This window comes from Myotis nattereri, assembly GCF_964212035.1.
Source record: "Myotis nattereri genome assembly, chromosome: 1".
In the NCBI taxonomy this organism is placed as follows: domain Eukaryota; kingdom Metazoa; phylum Chordata; class Mammalia; order Chiroptera; family Vespertilionidae; genus Myotis; species Myotis nattereri.
In genome coordinates, this window is record NC_138075.1 from 105,316,165 (window position 1) to 105,342,227 (window position 26,063).

Genomic DNA, 26,063 nt, shown 5'->3' on the forward strand with positions numbered 1-26,063 from the left:
TCAGCCAGCACATATTCTTGACCAAGCTGCCTGGTTTTCATATTTCTGAGACACTGCAGTGGGAGGGAGCAGTTCTAATTTGACCTCATCTGTTTAGGGACCCATCTTTTCCTGTTTGAGCTCAATAGGTTTTGTATGGATGCCTCACCCTCCTCACTATGTCATTTTAATTTTTGCTTTATTGCTCCCTTAACTCCTCAGTTTTCAACTTCATCACCTTGCTTAGGAATTTCTGGAGTAGAGAGAGGAAAGAAAAAAAATCATAGTCTGAGAGTGCTAACAGTTTGTCAGAAAAGCCCTGTAAGAATCAGACTCTTCTACCCTTACTCTTTAAGTAAAGGCTTTAGTCAGAGCATCTGTGTTATGGTTTGTTCTTTTACTTTTTTTTTTTAATATATATTTTATTGATTTTTTACAGAGAAGAAGGGAGAGGGATAGAGAGTTAGAAACATGGACGAGAGAGATCGATCAGCTGCCTCCTGCACACCCCCTACTGGGGATGTGCCCGCAACCAAGGTACATGCCCTTGATCGGAATCGAACCCGGGACCCCTCAGTCTGTAGGCCGAGGCTCTATCCACTGAGCCAAACCGGTTCAGCTGTTCTTTTACTTTATATATGTTAATAACCTTTATTTGGAAAAATTTCAAATTTGTGGAACAGTTATAATAATAATGAAAATTTCCATTTATCCTTTATCTAGATTCACCAGTGTTTTATCATTTTTACCTCATGCTCTGATTACATTTCCTGTATTATTTCCTATATTATTTTTTTCTAAATTGTTTGGAGTAGTTTGCCTTCATTCTCCCCTTACTTCCCAATATTCTCCACTGGGTTTCCGAAGACAAGGATATTCTCTGTATAAACACAATATTGTTATCAAAATCCAGAGTGTAACATTGATACTGTTCTTTTTATTTTTTTTTAAATATATTTTATTGATTTTTTACAGAGAGGAAAGGAGAGAGATAGTTAGAAACATCGATGAGAGAGAAACATCGATCAGCCGCCTCCTGCACACCCCCATTGGTGATGTGCCCGCAACCAAGGTACATGCCCTTGACCAGAATCGAACCTGGGACCTTTCAGTCCGCAGGCCGACGCTCTATCCACTGAGCCAAACTGGTCCCGGCTGATACTGTTCTTTTTAATTGACTGTTCATATTCCAGCTGTTTAAGTTAAGTGATCCCATAATGTCCTGTGTAGCATGATATTCTCTGGTGCTGGTTTTTTTAAAATTACTATTTTTATTTTCATTTCAGAGAGGAAAAGAGAGGGAGAGAGAAACAGAAGCATCAATGATGAGAGAGAATCATTGATGGGCTGCCTCCTGCATGCTCCACTCAGGGGATTGAACCCACAACGTGGGCATATGCCCTGATGGGGTATCGAACCATGACCTCCTGGTTCATAGGTTTATGCTCAACCACTGAGCCACATTGGTCAGGCATCTGGTGCTAGTTTTAATTCAGGATCACATGTGGCATTTAATTGATGTGTCCCTACGTCTCCTTTAATCTGGAGAGACCCTCAGACTTTCTCTCTCTTTCATGCTGTTGATATTGTTGAAGAATACAGGGCCAGGTGTTTTGTTAACAGAATGTTTCTCATTTTGGATTCGGGTCAGCACTTCTGGCCAAAATATGTCATGGAGTACTTCCTTGCCCTTATTCGTGTATCAACTCTGGAGACACACTATATCCAACTGACCTCATTGGTGATGTTGATTTTGATCACCTGACAAGGTGCTGTCCAGATTCTCCATTGTGTATTGACTAGTTTTCATATTACAACTAATGAGCAGTCTATGAGCAGACACTTGAGACCATGCAGATATCCTGTTTCTTATTCCCATCCTCAAATTAGCATCTATTGATCATTCTTGCCTGAATCAATTTCTGTATTTTCATTGCAAATGGTAATTTTTTAGCTTCCATCCCTAAACCCTTATATTTGGAAGTCTCATTCTGCTCTAAGAGCCCTTTCTTCCCGTCCAACCAACCAACCATCCATCCATCCATTCATCCTTCCATCCATTCATCTTTATATGGACTTGTGGAAATCTTTTTTTTTTTTCAGTGATTTACATATAGTTCATTGGTTGTCCTTAATTATTTTGGTGCTCACATTGTCCTAGATTTGGCTAGTAACAGTCTTTGCACACTGACTCTGTGTTCTCATGGCATGGCCCACTTTTTTTTTTTTTTTTTTTTTTTTAGTTCTCTCTTGCTTGTTTTTTGGCACAAGATATTCCAGGCCCAGCTTGTATTTCCCTGGGTCAGCCCTGGAATCAGCCATTTCTCCAGGGAGCCCTGATTCCTTTTAATGACAAACAGTGTTAGAAAACCAGATCTGGACTCCGTATGTACTCATTGCTACTGGAGTGTCATTGCTTCTAGGCCCATTTATATGTAGGAAATAGGCATTTTAGAAATCATGAATTCTTACTGACAACCTAATTTCCAGTTCCAGTCCATCCCATAGAATATTTTTTTTTTTTGTCTTTGGTCTTTGACTATTTTGTACACTTCTGTAAAAAAATTTATTTTTAAAAACAGCTTTTACCGTAAAATGGTTCTTAGTATATCCCCAGAGTTGTGCAGCTATCACCATAGTCAATTTTAGAACATATTCATCATCCCAAAAAGAAACCCCATGCCCATTAGCAGTCACACCCCATCCCCGTCCCCCAGCCCCTGGCAACCACTACTCTACTTTCTTGTCTGTTTGGACATGTCTCTTCCAGATATTTCATATAAATGGTATCATAAAATATGTGGCCTTTTGTGATTGGCATTTTTCACTTAGTGAACAATTTCAGGGTTCATCTGTTTTAGAATTAGAACTTCATTCCTTTTTATGGCCAGATAATATTCTATTGTATAGGTATGCACATTCTGTCTAATTCATTCATCAGTTGGTGGACATTTGGATTGTTTCTACCTTTTGGCTATTGTGAATAATGGTGTTATGGGCATTATTATATATGTTTTTCTATGGACATGTTTTCATTTCTTTTAGGTATATGCCTAAGAGTAGAGTTGCCGGGTCCTACGGTCACTCTATATTTACCATTTTGAGAAATTGCCAAATTGTTTTCCAAAATAGCTGGTCTTTAGCTTTTAATATTTTGTTTGAAGTTCAATGAATTCAATTTTTTTAACTGATCAGTAATAAGATATTTGTTTCTTCAAAGCACAACTCTTTTTTTTTTTAACTTCTGTTAAAAATTTTAAACTTTTCCTAAGGAAAGAAATAACCTTCTAAAACCAGTAAATTTTTGACCAATATAACTGCATTCATAGGGAATTTCGAATGGATATTTCTGAAGAACAGTGTAGTGTAGCAATAACACGTTATTAGGAGTTGAGTGGCCTGAATTATGATTCTTCTGATACTTCTTTGCTGTTGCTGCCAACTTACTGTCACCTGGTAAAGTGCTTTAATTATATCACCTGCAAAGAGTACAGTACCACTTGCCTCCCTCTCTCAAAGGATAGTTATGAATAGCAATGGAGATGGGATATGGTTAAGACCCTTAAACATTTGCATTGTGCAAATATTTGATATATTTGTATTTCTGTGACTATTTACTAATTATGTAGGAGAGTGCTAACAGTAGGAAAGAAACTTGAGGTTTTTTTTACATTCTGGGGCCAGTCTAACTCATATTTGAGCCTTTCTGTAAATTAAAAATTTTCAGACTTATACTTAGATAAACATCTGCCCTACCTTACCCCCAGCATTCTGGAATAAGTTCATTTCCCATCTCACCCTACCCCCAAAACTACAGCATGGAATACATATGCTGGCCGATCGGGGCTGGGCCAACTGGGGATAGGGGCCGAGGGCCATTGGCTGATGGGCCCCGCCCCTGAATGGGATAGGGGGGCAAATTGGGGGTCAGTGTCCAGGGGAGGGGCTGTGGGAGGTTGGCCGGCCAGCCCCACCCCCAATTGGTGTGGGGGCGCTGATCAGGGGCAGAGCTGGCTGGGGGGAGGGGCCGTGGGCCAATCGGGGTGGTGGGGGCTGTTTGGGGGTGGCACCAGCCCTGGGGAGGGGCTGTGGGCAGTGGGCTGGCCAGCCCAATCCCCTACTGTGGTAGGGTGCAGAAATCAGGAGCAGGATGGCTAGAGAGAGGAGCTACCGGCCGATTGGGTGGTGGGGGCACATTGGGGTGCGGCCGGCTGGGCAGAGGAGCTGCAGGAGGTTGGCCGGCCAGCCCCGCCCCCTACTTGGGTGTGGGGGCCATCAGGCAGGGCCGGCAGCAGAGGGTAAGTGCTGGGGGCGGGGGGAGGGGGTGAGTTGGCCGGCTGCCCTGCCCTTGATTGGGGTGGGAGAGGTCGATCAGGGCGGAGCTGGCCGGGGGAGCAGGGGTCCGAGGTGCCACGGGAGGTTGGCTGACTGGCCCTACCCCCTGATCGGGCCAGTTTGCAGATCACGGTGGGCATCATAGCGACAGGTCGATCTAGTCATCATGGAGTTCTGGTCGCTGGCTTTTTATATATATATATACTAGAGGCCCGGTGCACAAAAATTTGTTCACTCGGGGGGGAGGGGGAGTCCCTCAGCCCGGCCTGTGCCCTCTCGCAGTCTGGGACCCCTCGGGAGATAACGACCTGCTGGCTTAGGCCTGCTCCCGGGTGGCAGAGGGCAGGCCCAATCCCTAGGTGCAGCCCCTGGTTGGGCTCAGAGCAGGGCTGATTGGGGAGTTGGGGCACCGCCCCTGTCATGCACAGAGCAGGGTGGATCAGGAGGTTGCGATGCCACCTTCAATCACACTCAGGGTAGGGCCGATTGGGGGGTTGGGGCACCGCTCCCTGTCACACTCAAGGCAGGGTCGATGGGGAGGTTGCGGCGCCACCCACTGTCACGCACAGAGCAGGGCCAATCAGGGGGTTGGGGCGCTGCCCCCTGTCACTCACAGAGCAGGGCCAATCAGGGGGTTGGGGCGCTGCCCCCTGTCACTCACAGAGCAGGGCTCATAAGGGGGGTTGGGGCTCCGTACCCTGTCATGCACAGAGCAGGGTCGATCAGGGGGTTGGGTAGCTCCCCCCTGTCATGCACAGAGCAGGGAGGATCAGGGGGTTGAGGAGCTTCCCCCTGTCACTCACAGAGTTAGGGCCGATAGAGGAGGAGGAGCTCCCCCCTGTCACTCACAGAGTAGAGCCGATAGGGGAGTTGGGGCACCGGCCCCTGTCACACACAGAGCAGGGCGGATCAGGGGGTTGAGGAGCTCCCCCCTGTCACTCCCAGAGTAGGGCTGATAGGGGAGTTGGGGCACCGCACCCTGTCACACTCTGGGCAGGGCCGATGGGGAGGTTATGGCTCTACCCCGTCACACACACAGAGCAGGGCCCGTTTGTGCCGGGGTCCGACACCAGCAGGTCCAGGGGTTCCCAAAGGTGTGGACGGAGTCTGCGAAGACTATCCACCCTCTTCCTACGGTGGAGTCCTATCCGTCCCGAGTGCGGGGCGCTTACCTAGGGGTCCCTGTTCGGGCGCCAGATGCCGGGGTCCGACCCCAGCAGGTCCAGGGGTTCCCAAAGGTGTGGACGGAGTCGGCGAAGAAGGAATGACACGGAGACAGTGTTCAGTTGATCAGCAGCCTAGCCAGGATCTCCAGCCAAGTTCTGGTCTGGATCTCCAGCGAAGTTCTGGTTCGGATCTCCAGCGAAGTTCTGTTCAGGATCTCCAGCCAGGTTCTGTGTCCATGTTCTCTTGCTAGGTTCTCCAGGTTCTCCAGCCTGGTTCTGTAGCCATGTTCCCTCGCTAGGTTCTCCAGCCAGGTTCTGTCCAGGTTCTCCAGCCAGGTTCAGTCACCAGGTTCTAGTCAGGTTCTCTTGCCAATTTCTGTAGTCAGGTTCAGTCCAGGATCTTTTGCCATGTTCTCTCGCTAGGTTCTGTCTCTAGGTTCTGAGGCCAGTTTCTGTCCAGGATCTTTTGCCATGTTCTCTCCAGCGAAGTTCTTCTGTCTCTAGAGAATGTTCTGTGTAGGTTCTGTGCCTAGGTTCTGTCTCTCTCTCTGTTCTGTCTTCTTACATCTGTATTTATACCAGTTGATTCCAATCCTATCAATCTCTATTTCAAAGGTTAGGGCGTTTCTTATCTCCATTCCAGGGAGTAAGGATTATGTAGCTTAAGCATGATTGTTCGTAGTTAAAGTGATTAATTACCCACCTGGCACTTAGTTAAGAGGTTTTATTCCCTCCCTAACTTCAGGGGAAAATCCCTACCTGGGGAAACAACCGTTCTCAGAGAGGAGACCTTGGTTAAAACACATAGTGCCAAGGTGAGCAAACATATTAAGAACAGTATGCCATATATGCCAGGTCCTTTGAAACAGCAAGGATGGACCGGCTCCCGGCATGTTTGGGGCGGGGGGAGGTTTGGGCGCCGCACCCTGTCACACACAGAGCCGCAGGGCCAATCGGGGTTGGGGAGCTCCCTCCTATCAGGCACAGAGCAGGGCTGATCAGGGGGTTGGGGCGCCTTCCCCGTCACGAACAGAGCAGGGCCGATAGGGAGGTTGTGGCCCCGACCCCTGTCACACAAAGAGCTGCAGGGCGATCAGGGGGTTTGGGCACTGCCCCCTGTCACGCTGATCCCGGTGCCGGGAGGCCTCGCAGCTCCGCTGATCCCGGTGCTGGGAGGCATATTACCCTTTACTATAGAGGATAGAGGCCTAGTGCACGGGTGGGGGCCGGCTGGTTTGTCCTGAAGGGTGTTCTGGATCAGGGTGGGGGTCCCCACTGGGGTTCCTGGCCAGCCTGGGTGAGGGGATGATGGCTGTTTGCAGCTGGTCACACCCCCTTCAGGGTGGGGGTTTCCACTGGGGTGCCTGGCCAGTCTGGGTGAGGGGCTGAGGGCTGTTTTCAGGCTGGCGGGTGACTGAAGCTCCCAGCCGCTCCTTTTTTCTTTTTTCTTTTTTTATTCTGGGCCAGCTTTAGCTCTGAGACTTGGCTCCAGCTCTTAGGCCTTGGCTGCTGAAAGCAGGTATCTGGTTTGTTTGGGTTCTATAATCGAAACACTGTTTCAACTCCAGCTCTGAGATTCCGGCTGGCTGAAAGCAGGTTTCTGGGGTTTTGTTTAGCTTCTATATTTGTAACAGTGTTTCAAGCTGCAAGCTCAGAGGCCGGCAGCGGCATGTGGGGAACGTTGGAGTCCTCCGTCACTGAAGCAAGCAAGCCTCATGCTCACTTCAAGCTGCCTGGCTGCTGGCCGCCATCTTGGCTGGCAGTTAATTTGCATATCACCCTTATTAGCCAATGGGAAGGGTAGCGGATGTACGGCTAATTACAATGTTTCTCTTTTATTAGGTAGGATGACAGCATGCATGACACAACAGAGTAAAATTTTACCTCAAAATTGGCATTTCCTAGTGTTTGGCTTTGAGATTCGATGTTGGTTTATTTTTCTATTTTCATAGAGTAATGATTTTGTTCACTTCTGTTCTTAATTCCATGGCTATTTGCTTTTCCTGCCCTTTCTTCTTTCCTCCCCTAAGAAATGGAACCTGCTAAAAGCTATTTTGTCTTCCTTTTTCTTTCTATGGAATATTAGTTTGTTAACACTTTGCAGTCAAAGAGGAGTTTTTCTTTTATTTACTTTGTCCTTTTTATCTTTGTGTCTCTGAGCTCATGGTGGTGTTGGAAGGATATGATGCACCTTTCCTTTCTCTTAGCCCTGGTGTCATCTACATGTATGTCCTTCCCCACTATGAGTGCTCTGAGATTGTACAGGGGAATTTCACAGAATGTTCCTTGTGTCCACTCCTTATTAGCTGTGTAACTTTTTAGATGTTTCCTTGTTTGTAAAATAAGGAAAATACCCCCACCTGCCTCATGGTTTACTGAGACTGTGCACCGCAATGTACGGGAGGTAGCAGGTGGTAGGTAGCATTGGGCACTGCCACCTCTTTTTTTTTTTTAATATATTTTACTGATTTTTTTTACAGAGAAGAAGGGAGAGGGATAGAGAGTTAGGAACATCGATGAGAGAGAAACATGGATCAGCTGCCTCCTGCACACCCGCTACTGGGGATGTGCCCGCAACCAAGGTACATGCCCTTGACCAGAATAGAACCTGGGACCCTTTAGTCCGCAGGCTGACTCTCTATCCACTAAGCCAAACCGGTTAAGGCACTGCCACCTCTTTTTCACTTCTGTCTCTGCCCCATGCATGTTCTGTGCACATCAAGCCCTCAGTTAATATTAATAAAGGGAAACTGGTGCAGATTTCAGTCTGTGCACACACAGTTCTGTCTTTAATCAGGGTTATGATTTGCTCTCCTCTGAATAAATTTTTTTTTAATTATGCAGCATTCATTTTTGGAGATTTTATTAATGTAATATTTTTTTTTACAAACATTTAAAACTTATTTTCCTCTAGTAATATTACCTCATTTTTTAATGCTTTATTTTTATTTGATCCTAATGAACCCTAAGAAGTGGTAGGACAACTTTACTCAACCATTGAAAATGAGAAGTTAAAGTGTAGAAACTAAGTGTTAGAAGTGACTTCATACTTATTGAGCATGGTTCTGTGCTCAGCACACCACTTGTTATCCCATGCAGTCCTTATAGCACCACAATGAGGGGTAGCCTTTGCTCTCCATATTTTACAGATGGAAGGTACTGAATCTGCAGGAGGTAAAGCACAAGGCAACCTTATAAGTTGTTGTCCAAATCAGGACACTAATGAGTGTGAAAGGGAGTGCTGATATTGTTTACTTCAGGGCAAACTAGGATTGCTCCAGCAAGCCAGAGCATGTGATCATCCTACTTAAGGAACTTGCTCAAGTTCACATAGCTAATCAGTGGCAGAGCTACATTTGGAACTCTAGGCTTTCTGACTCCAACCCATGTTCCAGCCCATCTTGTCTCGAAATGTCTCGTCCATATTAGCTAATTCTCTGCAGGGTCACCGAGAGCCAGCCATTGCTCCACTGAGGTGTGTCTTAAACATGTCAGCATTTCACTGACCAGTGGCATGGGCCCTTGCTATGAGCTCCTGTTTGCCAGCTTGACATGGCATGCTCCTTTCTGCTGAGGCTGTGCTGTCATGACCAGTCGAGGACCAGCTAGCCCATGGAGGCAAGCTTCCTGTGTGATGGCTGTGGTTTGGGCCAAAAAGGTTCTCTGGTCCCTGGATGAAGCTGCTTTGCGTTTGCTGATTCAAGAAATTTATCCAGTTTACCTCCAAGAGACTTGGAGTCTAGATCCTAGAGAACAGAGACGAGTGAGCTGGAAATGGCAGCGGAGATTGGTCAGTGCTGCAGAAGTCACAAAAGCCTAAGAGCACCTGGAAGGACCCTCGGCCCAGATGGCAGGAAGGAGTCCCGAGCAAGGGCTGTCGACAAGGTTCTAGGTTGAGTTGGGGTCAGAGAAGGTAAAGGGCCTTTGGGGTATTGTATGAAAAGATCTGGGAGAACATGGCATAAGTGAAGAAATATAGGTAGAAAGGTATGGATTTGGTGTCACACAAGTATGCCTTTTGAGCTCTGGTGTCTTAGATTTGATCTTGGGAACATTACTTCATTTCTCTGGACTCTTGACTCTTAAATGGGAATTCTACTTACCTTCCTAGGGGTTTGTGAGTTGTAAATGAATATACGTAAAGTATTCAGAACACTAATTTTTTTTTTTTTTTTTAGTGATGTAGATTTCAGATCAAGAGGTTTACATGCTATGAATCTTGTAGTTCTGACATTCAACAAATGAGTAAAGCCCAGATGATATTTTAGAGTGATGACATACCCTGAAAATAAAAATCTTTTATAACTTAATACTTATGATTTTTATTCAATTTAGAAATAAGAGTTAAAAAGTTGAGTTGGCATACCCTGGCAAAGTGAGGGCTTTGGCACACCAACCCTTAGTACTGGGAGGCTCAGGCTAACATCTGGGCAATCCCAGGCTAGGACTGGCCAGCCCCTCAGTGGGGCTGATTTCAGGTTAATCTTCTGAACCTTAGGTACTATGTGCCCAGGGTTGTTCCTGCCCTGCAACTCAGGATGGTAGTGTCTTAGAATGTGAAGGGTTGTAGAGTGTGCTCATTAGAGTGCATCACTCAGCTCCTCTCCTTGACTCTGTTCACATCTTAATAGTGAAGAAATCAGAATAGTTGAAACCATACAATAATAGAAGTGAATTATTATTGTCCTTTTGCTCCTTTTTTAAGATTATTCCCAAAGTTATCCTATATCTCCAAAAATTCATTAACATCTGTTAATTACTGAATTACAGTAGGGCCTTGACTTATGAGTTTAATTCATTCCGTGACGGAGCTCATAACTCAAATTACTCGAATGTCAAATCAAAAAGTGAACGGGTGAGACACGTGATGTTGGGCTGATGTTGTGGCGTTCACTGTGACGGTCGCTGCGCCAACTAGCGGTGAGGTATCTGAAGTTGGCTCGTAACCGGAATTTTAGTTCGCAACTCAAAGCAAAACATCGGCCGAGAGACGGCTCGTATCTCGAAAAACTCGTTAGTCGGGACACTCGTAAGTCAAGGCCCCACTGTATTGTGTTAAACTTATCTGTTGAGGTTTTGTTTGTAGTAGATTTTACACTAGTAGGGAAAATTTCATAAGAACTTTTTAAAAACTTGCTTCCCATATTAATAGCTATTAATAGCTTTTGATATTTTAGTGTGTCTTACATGATTTCAATGTGGTTATTATAAGAGCTTAAAAAAAGAAAGAGAATTTTTAGTGCCTTAATAGTCTTAGTGAGAATGTTGTGATCAATTTAATAGGTATGAAAATTGACATCCAAGTTGTAACTTCAACTTACAAGCCTTCTTTGCGCCTTTCCTTACATAGTGCACAGACACACTATGTGAAGATCATCCATTGATACTCTTTTGCAAAGTATCAGATAATCTTCCCTTTAAAAGATAACTTTGCCCTAACACAGGAATACTTTTTTTCTTTTAAACATCACCTCTTAAAATTCAAGTAGATTAACCAGGAGATTCTAAATTAATGTTGGCTGCATTTTCCATTGCCCCCAAATACTCTGTACCCCAAGAATAGAGTACAGTGGAGTCTTGGTGCATAAAACCAGGACATTCCCTTAATTGGGAGCTTTTGTTAGTGTAATTAGCAGTCTGCTTGTTTCACACAGGCTCCAGGGCAGCTGATTTTTATGGACTCTGCACTCTGATGCTTGATAGCAAGAGTACTGTTCTTCCAGTGAAGGGCGTTTGGAACTATGAGTGGTGACTTTTATATGTGGAAGAACAAGGAATTTCGTCGTAAGAAGAAAGTGTTTTTATATTGTTCTTGCTGGGTAGTATTCACATTTCTTGCTAAGACATTTTTCCTTTGTGATCTGAAGTTTAAGGGGATGATGTTCTTTGGAAGAATTTTGAGCCCTGTTTAATTGTTACTGTCTTGTCACCATTGTTTTCCAGCATCCTCCAGGACAAATAGCAAGGAAATACAGCTCCTGCTCCACTATTTTCCTAGACGATAGCACAGTCAGTCAACCAAATCTCAAGTATACAATTAAATGGTGGGTATACAGATTTTTGCTTAAATGAATGCTTTTTCTATTCCTAACTGGTTGGTTGTGGGATCTGGCAGGGGGAGGCCATTGACTGTGGGAAATCTTTTTAAAATGTGATTTTGGTAGTTAAAATGTGGGGTGTTCAAAATATTTGTTAATATTACCAGTTAGGTAAAGAGACCAAATTTTGAAATTATTTTAAATATAAATTAAAGCATATTTTTTATTTTTGTGCATACTTTCTATCTCCCCACTTTTTATTAAGGCTATCCTTGCATGACTCTGCTAATATTTTACCTTCAAAATAAAATGAGATTCCACTTTAAGACTTGGGGCTACAGTAGAAAGCAGGCCTGACATAATTGAAAGTGTCCTTGCCCACAATCGAGATGTGAGGTCTGACCTCGGCTCTGTCACCAAGGGGTGAGGGTTTGGATAAGACCCTTCTTTGGAGGATCTTACTTTCAAGTGGGGTTTAAGGGAGGAAGGGGAGTCTTGACATAAAATCCTTCCTATGTTGGGCTTCAGTTTTTATGTTTTAAAATGGGAGGTAAGAAGGAAGGAACACTGGTTTTTCCTGTAATGTTCCCACTAGCATTTTGATAACAGATCACAGAGAACCTGATGTGCCAGGGTCTGTGGTCTTCAGCTCATCTGTGAAAAATCTGGGGTATTTTACCTCTATATTTAAGAAAATACACATTTAACAACAGTGCATAGTAGTGTTTGAGGTAAGTGTTTACATTGCTATTAGGAAGTATTCTATCTCAGTGGGCCAGATTTTCTGGCTTAGAAGTCCTGTTCTGAATGTTACCACATGTGACAATTAGTCACAGCCTCAATCAAGCAGTGGGGACTGTCATGGTCTTCTGTGGACAGGGTTCACTCCAGGAGGAAGGTAGAAGTTTGACCACTTGGAGAGAGGCTGCCTTCTCTGTTGTGGGGTTGGTATTTCTAGGATCTAAATGGAAATGAGGCTTCTTCCCTCAATACCTTGGTGTTAAGGGCGTGGTAAGTGAAGAGTGGGCATAAACCAACCAGTGGGCATAAACCCAAACAGGCAGCTACTACAGATGGGAAGAGATGTGCACATGCCGCTGGCTGAGCCACTTCCTGCCCTGAGCCTAGACCAGGGGTGGGCAAACTTTTTGACTCGAGGGCCACAATGGGTTCTTAAACTGGACCGGAGGGCCGGAACAAAAGCATGGATGGAGTGTTTGTGTGAACTAATATAAATTCAAAGTAAACATCATTACATAAAAGGGTACAGTCTTTTTTTTTTTTTTTTTTTTTTTAGTTTTGTTCATTTCAAACGGGCAGGATCCGGCCCGCGGGCCGTAGTTTGCCCACGGCTGGCCTAGACTTACTGCCGGGAAATGGGAAGTATAGCATTTCCTAGAGTAAATGATTAGCAGTTGTGGAGAGGAGTGGAAAGCCCTGAACATCCATGCACTATGTGGCTGTTGGCATCTGCTCAAGCTCTGGAGCCCAGAGCGAAAGCCACTAACTTCCTTTAATCCTGGAATCATCTTCATGGGGAGAGCAAGGCAGAGTGGAGCGGAACATGCCTCCCCTTTAGGGCCAGTGCGAGCTCTTGGGATTTACAAATGGATCTGAATCAGTTGCTCAATGGTTCATCCTTGGATGACTTAAAATCACCATTGGTTGTAACATGGACTCCCACTTAGGAGTGGGCAGGGAAACTGGATGACAATTTGATACTTTAGTGTCAAGTCTGAGAGGTACAATCACCGAAGTTACAGCTATGCATCCTTTAAATCAGTGGAATCAGCTCTGGCTGTGCCTGGGAGTCACCTGGGAGCTTAAAAACACACTGACGTTTGATGTCTCACCCCTCAGATCCAGTGTATGGATTTTTAGCCCCTCCAGGACAGTGGTCGGCAAACTCATTAGTCAACAGAGCCAAATATCAACAGTACAACGATTGAAATTTCTTTTGAGAGCCAAATTTTTTAAACTTAAACTATATATAGGTAGGTACATTGTTATTAACTTAATTAGGGTACTCCTAAGGCTTAGGAAGAGCCACACTCAAGGGGCCAAAGAGCCACATGTGGCTCACGAGTCACAGTTTGCTGACCACGGCTCTAGGAGATTCTAATAGGCAGCCAAGGTTATGGACCCCTGATATAAGTGGACAGCTTCTTTCCCCTCCCTAAAGTTCCCTTGAAAGTTTTAAATAAAATGTTTTAAATAAACTGTAGGTTAATACATGGAGGGAAAAGAAGCTGAAAAGCTAGACCAGTTAAGAAGGCTGACTTGAGACAAAGCAGCGTGGATACTGTGGCTTCCCTGATCCAAAAGACATTTTCTCTGCACCACCCAAATTTCATATTCCTTTAGTCAGTAGTTCAGTTGTTTTAAAAAGTGCCCTGTTTAAAAAATGTACATGTTGGACCTGGGAGCCCTGAAAATATAAGGGGGTAGGGAAGATGCTAAGTCTGAATGCTCTCATCTTCTAAAATTTTGCCTAAACCTTATCCTACTCCTGTCTTGGCTCCCTCCCCCTAGTCATTAAAATTGATTACACACTCATTAATACAATAGTAGTTCAACTTTATTGTGGACATGGTGAGCATTTGTGGGCTGAACTTGCTTCTTGAAAACCAAGTATTCTTTTGTTTTTTTTGAGAAAATTCTCTGAGTTCTAAACAACCAATTTATATTTTTATTTTTAAAAGAAAATGCTTCTGTAAATTGGTGAAATGCCAAAATGAGGAAACATATTTACATATTTTAGGTTACTAAGTGGGGGGTAGGTTGGATGCTATTCTAACAGTGAAAGAAAAGCCTAAATATAAAAAGTTTGGGCCCTCTCTCTGTGTTCATTTTTTTTCATAGGCGTGATTTCTTTCTCTTTTTTTTCCTTTAATATTTTTTAAAATTGATTTTAGAGAGAGGGAAGGGAGAGGGAGAGAGAGAGAGAAAAGCATTGATCGGCTGTCTCCTACATGACCGCCACCAGGGATCAAGCCCTGAAACCCAGGCATGTGCCCCGACCAGGAATCGAACCCACCATCTCTTGGTGCATGGGATGGCACTCAACCAACTGAGCCACACCAGCCTGGCCATAGGCATGATTTCTTGTTGGAGAATTTGGTTTTCCTATCTTTCGCCTAAATACCAATGGCTATGATCTGAATTTAGTGTTCACCAACCAACCCCTCCGCCAAATCCTATAAGGAACAAAGGGGTGTTGATCAAGGAAAAGGTGTTGGGGGAGGGGGCACATTTATACAGCTGGCCAATAGTACATGGCCCTGGGCCTTTGAGCATCAGAGAGCACTACTTACCCACCTGTCTTTATCTCTGTGACTCAGCACCTCTTGATTTTCAAAGGTCTTAGGATCCTCACATGCTTTGCTGATTTAGTTCTAGGTAAGAAGTAAGACAAGTACAGTGCCAATTATTACAATCTATTCTGTTTTCTTGGTCAAGAAAATAGCATTTCTTTTTTCCTAGTTTTGTGGCAAAAGCACTTAAGTAAAACCTTTGATCCAAATATACTTTTGGTTTGGTCCCTGCCCATCTTCAGTGAAACCTCACCACTTTCTGAGGATGTGGCAGAACTGACTAGGCCTCCAAAGCTAGACATTTGGAGTGGAGCCTGACACCTGAAATTAAGTTTTCAGCTGTCTGCCTTTTGCTCCCAGCAATCACTTTCTTCAAGTTAACCAGCGTAACTGCCACAGAGAGCTGGACTGTACATGCATTCTCAGCTTGATTTTCTCGCTTTTTAGGATATGACCCCGGAGTGGAAATTGTCCTTCAGAGTGGCTCTATTTTTCCCGGAAGTCTGAGGCCACAATAATGTCCTATCTTGTTTTTGGCTCTGGAGGTTTGGGTCCCTGAAGATTTTCACTCAATCTACAGAAGCCAGTAGACCTCTTGAGATGGAAATATTGATAGGGGAATCACAATAATAATAACTTTAGTTTTAGAACTTTATATTTGAGATAATGCTTTTATATATTCCATTTGTTATAATAACAATTCTGTGATGTAGGTTGAATTGTCCTAATTTTATAAATGAGGAAATGAAGGCTCTGAGAGATGAATGAACTATAATAAATGAAGGAGCCAGATTTGAACCCAGGTTGCTTTGATTTCCAGTTTAGTGATAGTTTTCCTGTGTCACACTCCCTCCCAGGGGAAACAAGAACCATTTTTTCTTCAATCAAAGTGACTAAACTAATCACTTCAAGCCCAATCCTATGAAGCTTTCAGCTGAAATCTTAACATTAGATTAGAAGAGCAATCACTACAGCATGAAAAAAACAGTAATTTTCTTTTTTCCAGGTGCATTGTGGTAGAATGAAAGGGCACAAAACCATTATACAAGCCAGAAATCCTGGCATCTGATATCTGAGCCCAAATTTTCTCATTTATAAAATAGAATCAGTAACATGTATTTTTTCATGTATGTGAAAGCACTTTGAAAGCTATATTATTATTTTAAAAATTCTGAAGTCTTTTTACTTCAATTACAATTCTTTCAGGAGCTTAGATTCTTCTCAAAATATTAGGAGAAAGAGAATATATAACTATTTGCTCCTGAATACTTCTTTTTTAAAAAAATATATATTGATTTTTTACAGAGAGGAAGGGAGAGGGATAGAGAGTTAGAAACATCGATGAGAGAGAAACATCGATCAGCTGCTTCCTGCACACCCCCCACTGGGGCTGTGCCCGCAACCAAGGTACATGCCCTTGACCGGAATCGAACCTGGGACCTTTCAGTCCCCAGGCCAACGCTCTATCCACTGAGCCAAACCGGTTAGGGCTGCCCCTGAATACTTTTAACAGTTAGCTGAAATTATTTGAATGAATAGATCTGGGGAGAAATTTGGAGGAATATACATTTTCTTGTGATACAGTGAGAATTGGCTATTGTCATGTTAAGTTATTGGTAAATCTCTGAGCTAGTGGAATCCAGCATGCATGCCTAAGTTTCTTAAGAGGGTGCCTTTGATGGCAGTTTCTGTGCTCTGAGACCCAGAACGCAATCTGATAAGACTAGTTACCTCTGTTCTTGGTAGCTTAAATGAATTTTAGCCTCTTCAGTAAATTTTAGAGTTAAAAAGAAAATAGTGGTAGGAGCAAACAAACAAAAATAGTGAAAGGAGCTAGTCAGTTTACAAAAGAGGAAATTTTAAAAATTGGCCAGTGGATATGAATAAGCCTACCAACTTGATAGGTTATGAAAGAAACTCAAATTGAAAACAGGTACACCATTTTTAACCTACCCTGTTAGAGAACATTCTGTCAAAACATATAAGGTGAATGTTAGCAAGGGTGAGGTAAAACAGACACTGGTGGGGAAGTCTACTGGTATAGTTTTTTTGCAAAGATATTTGGCAGTGTATGTGGGGAGCCCTACAATTATTAATGACTTTAGACTGAGTAATTGCAATTACAAGATGTTCTTTTATGGAAATAATGTACACAGGTTGCACACATTTATCTCTGAGAATATTTATTATGCTGTTAATTATAATTGCAAAGTATTAGAAACAAATGTTCACTAGGAGGGGAATGGTTAATAAATTATTCAACAACTATATGATAGAACATAACCATTTAAAATCATGTTTTTAAAGACTATTTTAATTGTAAGGAAAGTGTTAGAATAAAAGTAGAACACAAACCTATTATATATAATGTATAGAATCTATGTATCTCAAGCTAATAGTCATCTTTGGGCAAAAGGATTATTTTTACTTTCTGTGTTTTCTAAAATTTTCATCTTATGGATATAATGCATTTTATAATCAGAAAGGGGAATGTCTTCATTAAATTAAGATCTTTTAAAATGTAAAATAAAATTTGAAGATTGTATAACAAATAGGAGTTGCAGTACCATTTCAGCAAGTGAGTGAATAAGTAGACCGATTGCCATGAGGTTGTTGATTTAAGGGGAAAAATATCAAACCCCTGTGAGTGATAGTCACATTTTTCTGGTAGTTACAAAGAAACCACTACTTTTCTAAAATAGTAGGTACTGATTTGGAGATTTCTAAAGGTGTTTAATTTGTAGTACTGATTTGGAGATTTCTAAAGGTGTTTAATTTGTACCACCTGTATTTGTACGTAGTGCTTGTATTTTACAAGTGAGGAAAGCTTAAGATTTCAGGTAGTAAGAGAAATTTTTAAATATCACTGAAGTTTTGGTATTTCTGAAAAAGATTTAATAATTTCTAGGAATGAGTACCAGATTGATTTATTTTAAAGAGACCATTTTTTAAATCAGCATTTGGACTTAAAAATGGGACTGTTCAGATGGATTGTTTGACTTTTACTTAAATTTAAATATCAGACTGATGTCAGATAATACATAACATCTTGAGTATGCTTATGAAACATTGAACTGCATTTTATTTTACAGTGTAGCTCTCGCAATATATTATCACATCAAAAACAGGTATGTGGATGATTAATTTTGTGCTAAAGACATTACATTTTATGTTTTTTGTTCTTTTCCTATTATTTTCTTGTTGCTTTGGCCTTCAATTTTCATAGATTTCTAAAATTAGTATAATTTACCAAAACTCAGGTAAGTGCTGAATTGCTTTCAATTCAAAGAAAATCAGATGGGTGTCTGTGTTTGAAGTTAGCAAAACAAAGCAAAGCTTCTTGATAATATTTAGCCTCCTCTTTACTCTTTATTTCCTGAATAATTTGTTTAAACATTCTATCTTTTATAAGCTATTATTTAAAAAATTTACTATATGCTACATTAACATGAAAAATAATGTTTAGTATTTTAATTTAGTGGAAGAAATTTTGGGTTGAATTTAGACATAAATTACATTAATGGTTTAGAAACCTCTCTGACATGAGTATGAAGATTGTTCAGTTAATTTAATAGGGAATCAGAGAAAAATCATTTAAGAATATACCATTAATATTTTATTTGAACACTAAACATGTAAAAGTACATTCATTTGCTATTTAAAAATATTTTTAATGGTTTTTTTTTTATTTCAGAGAGAGGAAAGGAGAGGGAGAGGGAGAGAGAGATAGAAACATCAATGATGATAGAGAATCATTGATGGCTGCCTCCTGCACACCCCCCCCACTGGGGATTGACCTGGAATCAAACCCTGACTTCTTGGTTCCTGGGTGGACACTTAACCACTGAGCCATGCCAGCTGGGCCATTTGCCAATTTTTTAATGTAGCATCAAGACTTTAGTTTTGAGCTGGGGCATTGATTAGAATACCAAAATGACTTTCTTTTGTAAGCCACATCTGTAATTTATCCTTTTCCACAGTGTTTTTTTTTCTTTTTTTTAAATCAATATCAACAGAACATAAGACATATGCAGAACAATCTGAGCATAGAATCTTTCAGGTTTTGACCACACAATGAATTTATTTTTAGAGATGGCCTCTTATTGTGTCTTTTCCAAAGCACCCTTCTTCATTTTCATAAGAACAAAGCCACTCTCATTGCAGTCTTATTGACATTTACATATGTTATATGAATCTAATAAAAACAACTTGTGTGAAAGAATGAAATTCAACCCAGTAATGCCCTGACCAGTGTGGCTCAGCATCCTGTGCACCAGAAGGTCTCAGGTTCAAATCCCAGTCAGGGCATATACTTAGGTTGCAGGTTCCACCCAGGTTGGGACAGGTAAGGGAGGCAACCAATTGATGTATCCCTCTCACATCCATATTTTTCTTTCTCTTTCCTTCCTTAAAAAAATTCAACCCAGTATATTTGAAGCTTAACTGGCTTTATTAAGTGATTCATGAATTGGGCAGCATTCCACCCAGCAGTAAAAGGGAGTTTCAGGGGTTATACAAAATGGAAAGTATGTTTGTGGGGGGTTTTTGTATTGATTTTAGAGGAAGGGCGAGATAGACTTCAATGTGAGAAAGAAACATGGGTGGGTTGCCTCCTGTCAGGGATTGAACTGGAAACCTGGGTATGTGCCCTAATCAGGACTCGAACCCACCACCTTTCGGTGTATAAGACAACTCTCAATCAACTGAGCCACAATGGCCAGGGCAAAATAGAAAGTTTTTATAGGCAGAAAGAGGGTGGGACTAAGAAGTTAAAAGAGTGGATTATTTCAGGCAAGGATACCTTTCCTTAGGGAAGGCAGATTACCTCAGTAGTGCTGATAGGAAATTCCAAACTGATTGGCTTAAAATTCCACTCCTGAATCTGCAGTTAGATTAGTTATTAAGTGTTGGTTTGGTGACATAGCTTAGCAAAAGTGACTCCATTTTGGCCTGTTTTTGTTGTTTGTTTTAAAAACACTGATGTGACCCATTTCTGGGAACAAGCATGGCCACCTCATAGTTGGAATGGATCTCAGTGGGTGGGCACCACACTGCCTTCAGTGTGTTTTACAAAAAAGGCATGGAAGAGTTGTGATAAGTCAATGAAGTGGAAGTTAGATGACAGAGCTTCTTCTGAACAGTCTTATGGGAAAATACAAATATCTGAAGGTAAACACCTGGAAAGGTATTCTCTGTAGTTACATTTTCCTGTATTGTAATTATGATTCATGGTTCTTCATGGTGCTTGAGAATTTTGGATTTAAAAATTTATAAAATGTAGACTACTGGACCTTTAAACCTTGACCAGAATAACGTATCAATGAAAGTGTAGGTTTTGTCTTGCTGCTTATTTCTCTGATAGTCTTTCAAACTTTTTAAACATTTAAGTCTTAGATAACAGTGTAATACCACTCATAGAACTCAGCTGTGTTTCCAAGCCAACCAGTTTTGCATTAGTATCTCTAAGTGATTTCTCAGTTCTTAGATTGTTATAGATACCAAAGTTAATTTATAGTCATAGCTGATACTAAGAGCCAACTTTATAAGTGCTTACTCTGGCCACCCCGGCAGGTCTTTACATTTAGGGTTTTGTGTGGTTTTTTTGGTTTTATTTTGTTTTGTTTTTTTTATTGGAGAGAGAGAAACATTAATGATGAGAGAGAATCATCGATTGGCCGCCTCCTGCACATTCCCCTATTGGGGATCAAGCCTTCAACCCGGGCATGTGCCCTGACCAGGAATCAAACCACGACCTCCTGGTTCCTAGGTTGATGCTCAACCACTGAGTCACACTGGTCAGGCTCATTTAGCTTTTATAATAACTTCATGAGGTGATAGTGATATTGAAAGGAATTTTAGGGACAGGCAAGGCAATTTTAGGGAAGTGGGGTCCATGAGAGAGGAAGACATACATAACCGGTTGAGACAGCTCCAAGCTGCCAGATTGCTTATCTTACATTCACAGAGAATGGAGGAATGTTATAAGAGGAACAAGAACAAGGGAGTGGGGGAGGGCAACGAGTGAGCTTTAAAACTTTGAAACTGATACCATGCAGGAAAGTAGCCAATTAGAAAAGCACGAGGGAATATGAATTAAGGAAGGGTCCAATTAGAAAGTGGAATGAACAGACAAAGAGCTCACAGCATTTATAAACCCAGACACAAAGAGACTGAGAGGATTAGATTTTTTCCCATTTTAGAGAGAGCATTTTTTCCCATTTGGGGACCCTTCCCCAGGGGGAGTTTGTGTACACTTAAAATAAACTTCCACATTTTTGCTTAACATCTTTTAGTCTGCGAATTTTATTCTTCAAACTTCGTAGGACAAGAACCCCACAATGAGAGTCCAAACTCACCATTTTGTGTCTCAATGTTATCTCCATTTTACAGATAGAGAAACTGAGGTACAGCAAGGTAAAATAATTTGCCTAAGATTACACAATTGGTAAATTGGGGAATGGGGAAATTGAACTCAGGCAACATACCACCGAGACTTTTATTTATTTATTTATTTATTTATTTTAAAATATATTTTATTGATTTTTTTACAGAGAGGAAAGGAGAGAGATAGAGAGAGTTAGAAACATCGATCAGCCGCCTCCTGCACACCCCCCACTGGGGATGTGCCCGCAACCAAGGCACATGCCCTTGACCGGAATCAAACCTGAGACCTTTCAGTCCGCAGGCCGACGCTCTATCCACTGAGCCAAACCGGTCCCGGCCACCGAGACTTTTAATCATGTACTTTACTTGCCCAATGGTGATGAGCTGGGCCAAAAGTAAGTGAATGGAAGTGAGAAAGTCCAACTGAAAAAGTGAGCATTTGTAAACAAGCATGATTGACATACAGATTGTACTTTCTTGGGATGAGGTAGCATTGACCAACTGCAGACTTTCTCCTTGATAAATCATACTGGCCACACCTCTGGAGCTGGTGATAGATCCATTATGGTGCTAATCAGCTGAGACATGCAATTTTTGATGGAGGTGAAAGAAAAATCTATTTCACGGAGGAGTCATTTTAGCTTAAATTCTTAATCTTCATTTATATTTTGAACCTACATTTTCATTTTTAAAATTACTTCTGGTGAATGTTTCTTGAGAGTGCTGAAGGGCCTTACCCATCAGAAAAATTGAATAGGACTGAACAGCCCAAAGAAGAGGGGTATTGGGCCAGGCTTTGTCTCTCACATAGCACCTTGAGTAATCTTGCAGAGGCAGTTAGTGAGGTGAGGCATGGGTTAATTTCTCATAGCTGGGGTTCTTATAAAAGGAAGTGTCACCACGTGCACCAGAAGGAGCCATCTTTATGTTTTCAGACTCCACTATGAGGTCCTACCTGGCTGAACCTGTCTTTACTGGCGTTTATCTAAATCAGAGGTGGGGAACCTTTTTTCTGCCAAGCGCCATTTGGATATTTATAACCTCATTCCCGGACCATACAAAATTATCAACTTAAAAATTAGCCTGCTATATTTGGTCAAACATTTAATTAACTCACCCCTAATGCCTTGGCAGGGCCAGACCAAAGGATTTCCAGGGCCGAGGCCTGAGGGCTGGAAGTTCCCCACTCTTGATCTAAATCTTTGCTACCTGTGTTCCTGCAGGCTAGTGAAAATAAGCACAGGTATGAATGCCCAAAGCTTTAAAAACAATCGATAATGCACATTGAGTTGTTCTGTTGAGATCTTTCTTTCTCTTCTATTTTTGTGTAGACAGTAAATTCATAGAGCAGAAACTGTAGTGTTTACCACCATGGTTGTGTGTTAGGGACTGGCCTGGAGTCTTCTATTCACAACCCTAATTGACATTGGAAGCACAGATTATGGAAATGATATGTTGTTACCAAAAGCAGTGGTTTCCAAATATGGTTTGTAAAGAAAAGTTTTTAGGCAAAATTCAACAGATGAAAAGCAGAGCTGTCTATGGTGAGGTATGAATAGTCCCTGCAGGACAGCTGCCTGAGGCACTGTGCTTAGAGTGAAAGCCATCACTTTACATGGAGCAACCAGCCATTTTTTTTTATAGGTTTATAGGTTATTGAATTGAGCTTTTCTATGCATCACCTCATTTTTTCAGTACAAAATTGTGAAACTCTTAATGAAATGTTAATTTTGCATGTTGTTAAACTCTTCAGATTAATCTTTAGGATACATTGAATGTTCATTTTACCTTTGGACTTCTTGTCAACCACAACATACTACTAGTTTAAGCAGATCTGTCAGCCTTTGCTCAAGAAACAAGATGTTAGTGGGGGCGGGATGGAGGGAGTCAATGGGGGAAAAAGGGATGACATTTGTAATTTCAACAATAAAGATAAATTTAAAAAAAACACAAGATGTTAAATTTAGATTTGGTTCATTTGAAAACTCAGAAAATAAAAATTTGAATTCTCACACAAGTTAATTTATAACCTTTATTTCATGGACTGTTCAAAAATTATCTAATACTATACCCAAGTAAAACAAATTATTATTCACTGCCTTCTCTTTTCTTGAAATAACAGTCGAATCAAAATATATTTTGTTTTATTTTGAAGGACACTCATCTTGCAGAAAGTAAACTCCATTTTCTATTAATTTTCCCCACCAGAGACCCAGATGGAAGGATGCTCTTAGATATTTTTGATGAAAACCTTCATCCTCTTTCGGTAATCTCCTCCTCCTCGTGTTTCATGATATTGTTTAATTATTTCTCATTTGCTCTTATTGGGTGGCCTGGCATCTGAAAATATTTTTTTCCCCAGAAATCTGAAGTGCCACCAGATTATGACAAACACAACCCAGAGCAGAAGCAGATTTACCGGTTTGTTCGGACACTGTTCAGTGCTGCTCAACTGACGGCTGAATGTGCCATTGTCACTCTGGTGAGTGCCCTCAGGAGACCGCCCATCCGGTACTTGAGTGTGGTGCATAGGGACTCTTACCAGGTATCCTAAGGACACTGTAGTTTCTCCTTTGGCATTAGAGTAGGGAGCTCCTAAAAGAAGGTGTAAAGTCTATTCCACAGTCCCCTTGAAAGTCAGTTGTACAATCACATTCAAAACCAATAAATGTTGAAACCTTAAATGCAGGTAAGTAAGACAAGGCTTTCCCCTCCCTATGAATGTCCAGGTTTCCTGTTGTTGATGTCTACTAAAGTTTTAATGACAGTCATAGGATAAACATACATCCAACATGAATACCTATATAGGAAGGAGTGTATATTGCTACCTTCTCTTTTCTGTTTTGTGTAAATAATGATATTTAAAGACAACTTGGAGGTAATCTGCACTTTCAGGCTCAAACAAGATATAAAAATCTTTACTATTACTTAGATTTTTATAGCTTTAGGGACTATTTAGGTGAAATATCATTTGGGAAATAGATTTGACAATGGAACCCATTGTCACTGACCTTTTACATTGTGAGCAAATCAGATAATGAGTTGTCCTAGAGGGGACAGAAAGGCATTCCCTGGAGCTTCTTAGAAGAGATGATTGTTAAATAGAAAGTTTACAGGCCATTTGAGGACCCTTTGTGTCTCTGTCACACTGAGAGCTCTGTGCTCTACTGCTAATGAAACAGTAAACCTGTTCATTTATTCATTCATTAATTCATGCTTTTGTTAATTTCTACTCTCCTTGAACCTCCTCCTAATGGCTAAAACAGGCATTCATTACTAGGCAATTTGGATGATTTAGGCTCTTACATCACAATTGAGAAGAAAATTTATTGCTCAGCTTTGTTATCTTAGAGGTTTTCATGTTCTTAAAAAACACAACAAGGTTGAAATTTTTATGTAGAGAAATTGCAATGAAGAGAAAAGAAGAAAATGGGATGAAACCATGGATGAGATTAGTATTAAGATTCATACCATGAAGAAATGATTTATTTTTAAGCTACTGCTGGTGGCATTTGGTGGGGATTTTTTTACCTTTAATTCTTAAGAAAATTAGACCTTACTGACCTGATAGTGCCTCATTGCTTAGATTTATTAGCATGAAGGTAAGATTTTTCATCCCTGCAGCTTCCCCAGTTTCTGCAAACATGTTGAGAGAATATCTGAAGTGCGTTTTCGTCTTCAATCAGTTAACTCATGTCTTTGGAGTTCTATAGGACTGGTGCATACTTGTCAGTCATTTGTTAACTACTGAAGTCTTCACCCATCCTATTAGATAAACTGGTAGCTTAGCAGGAGATTAGCGGGTCTTGTTGGTTACAACCTAAGGATGAGCAGTTGTGGGATTCTACATGGTGGGTACAGCACTGCAGACCAACTCTCTGGTGGCTGCTGCTTGTGATAACCTGAATGGTGAGGGGAGGTTTTTTCCCCCTGGTGTAGTGTCTCACCACACTGAAGAATAAGCTCCAGGAACCAGAAAATTTAAGCAAAAGTGTGGAAAATTTATTACAAGCAGTCAGACTCCTCTCACCGGGAGGAAGGCCCCATAATGGGCTGCCTCTGAAGCCTTGTACTGTAGGGGTATATATTTGCTACAAGCCTGCTCTATATCTACCTGTGTGGCCACTTGATTGACTCCCTCATTGTTCTTGCCCAGCAGTGGACCTGAACTTTCTCTTTTCTTTGTTCCTGTGCGTCAGTACATCTTATTGTTGCAGGCCCTCCCTTGGCTTCCTAGGCCTCCTGCTCTGTGTCTAAAAACATTCTATTATTTCAGCATGGTTGGTTTTTGTGATTAGGCTTACTCAAACTGCCATATCTATTCCTGCCTTTGTTTCCTATTGGACCCCTGCCCTGTCTGCCTGTGTTTCAAGTTAATTGCTCTCACTTGCATTGGCTGAGAGTCAGCCTGCATGCCTGTAAGCAGAGAGATGCATGCTCTGAACCAGACCCTGTGTGATAATGCTTCCTTTTCTTGTGCCCGCTAGACTTAGAAACAGCAGAACATTTCCTATATAGAGTTGACAGAGATGCACTAATCTCTGCTTTTCTCCTGTATTCTCTTGACATCTTGGCATGCTGCCCAGGAGGAAATGGTGGGGGAAAGGGTGGGAAGGATAGCAGTTAACCTTGGCCCTGTTTCCCACAAAGAAACAAGATTGGAACCTGCCTGTGTAAGAGAGCTTCCAAGACCTTCAAACACCCAGCACCTACTAAACCCAAAGCAAATATTTCACAGCTTAATTAACTTCATTTTAAAAGAGTAACAATAGCCGAAACCGGTTTGGCTCAGTGGATAGAGCGTCGGCCCGGGGACTGAAAGGTCCCAGGTTCGATTCCAGTCAAGG

At 41.7% G+C, this 26,063-nt stretch overlaps 1 protein-coding gene across 1 annotated transcript in view; it reads left to right on the top strand.

The window, feature by feature from the left end:
• The window catches only part of CCNY (cyclin Y), a 174,584-nt gene that overhangs the window by 103,057 nt on the left and 45,464 nt on the right, over positions 1–26,063 (top strand). The window contains exons 4-7 of the mRNA XM_081109960.1: positions 11,424–11,524; positions 17,925–17,960; positions 23,425–23,482; positions 23,579–23,698. Of these exons, the coding sequence (XP_080966086.1) occupies positions 11,424–11,524; positions 17,925–17,960; positions 23,425–23,482; positions 23,579–23,698 (315 nt within the window). The remainder of the gene's footprint in view (positions 1–11,423; positions 11,525–17,924; positions 17,961–23,424; positions 23,483–23,578; positions 23,699–26,063) is intronic.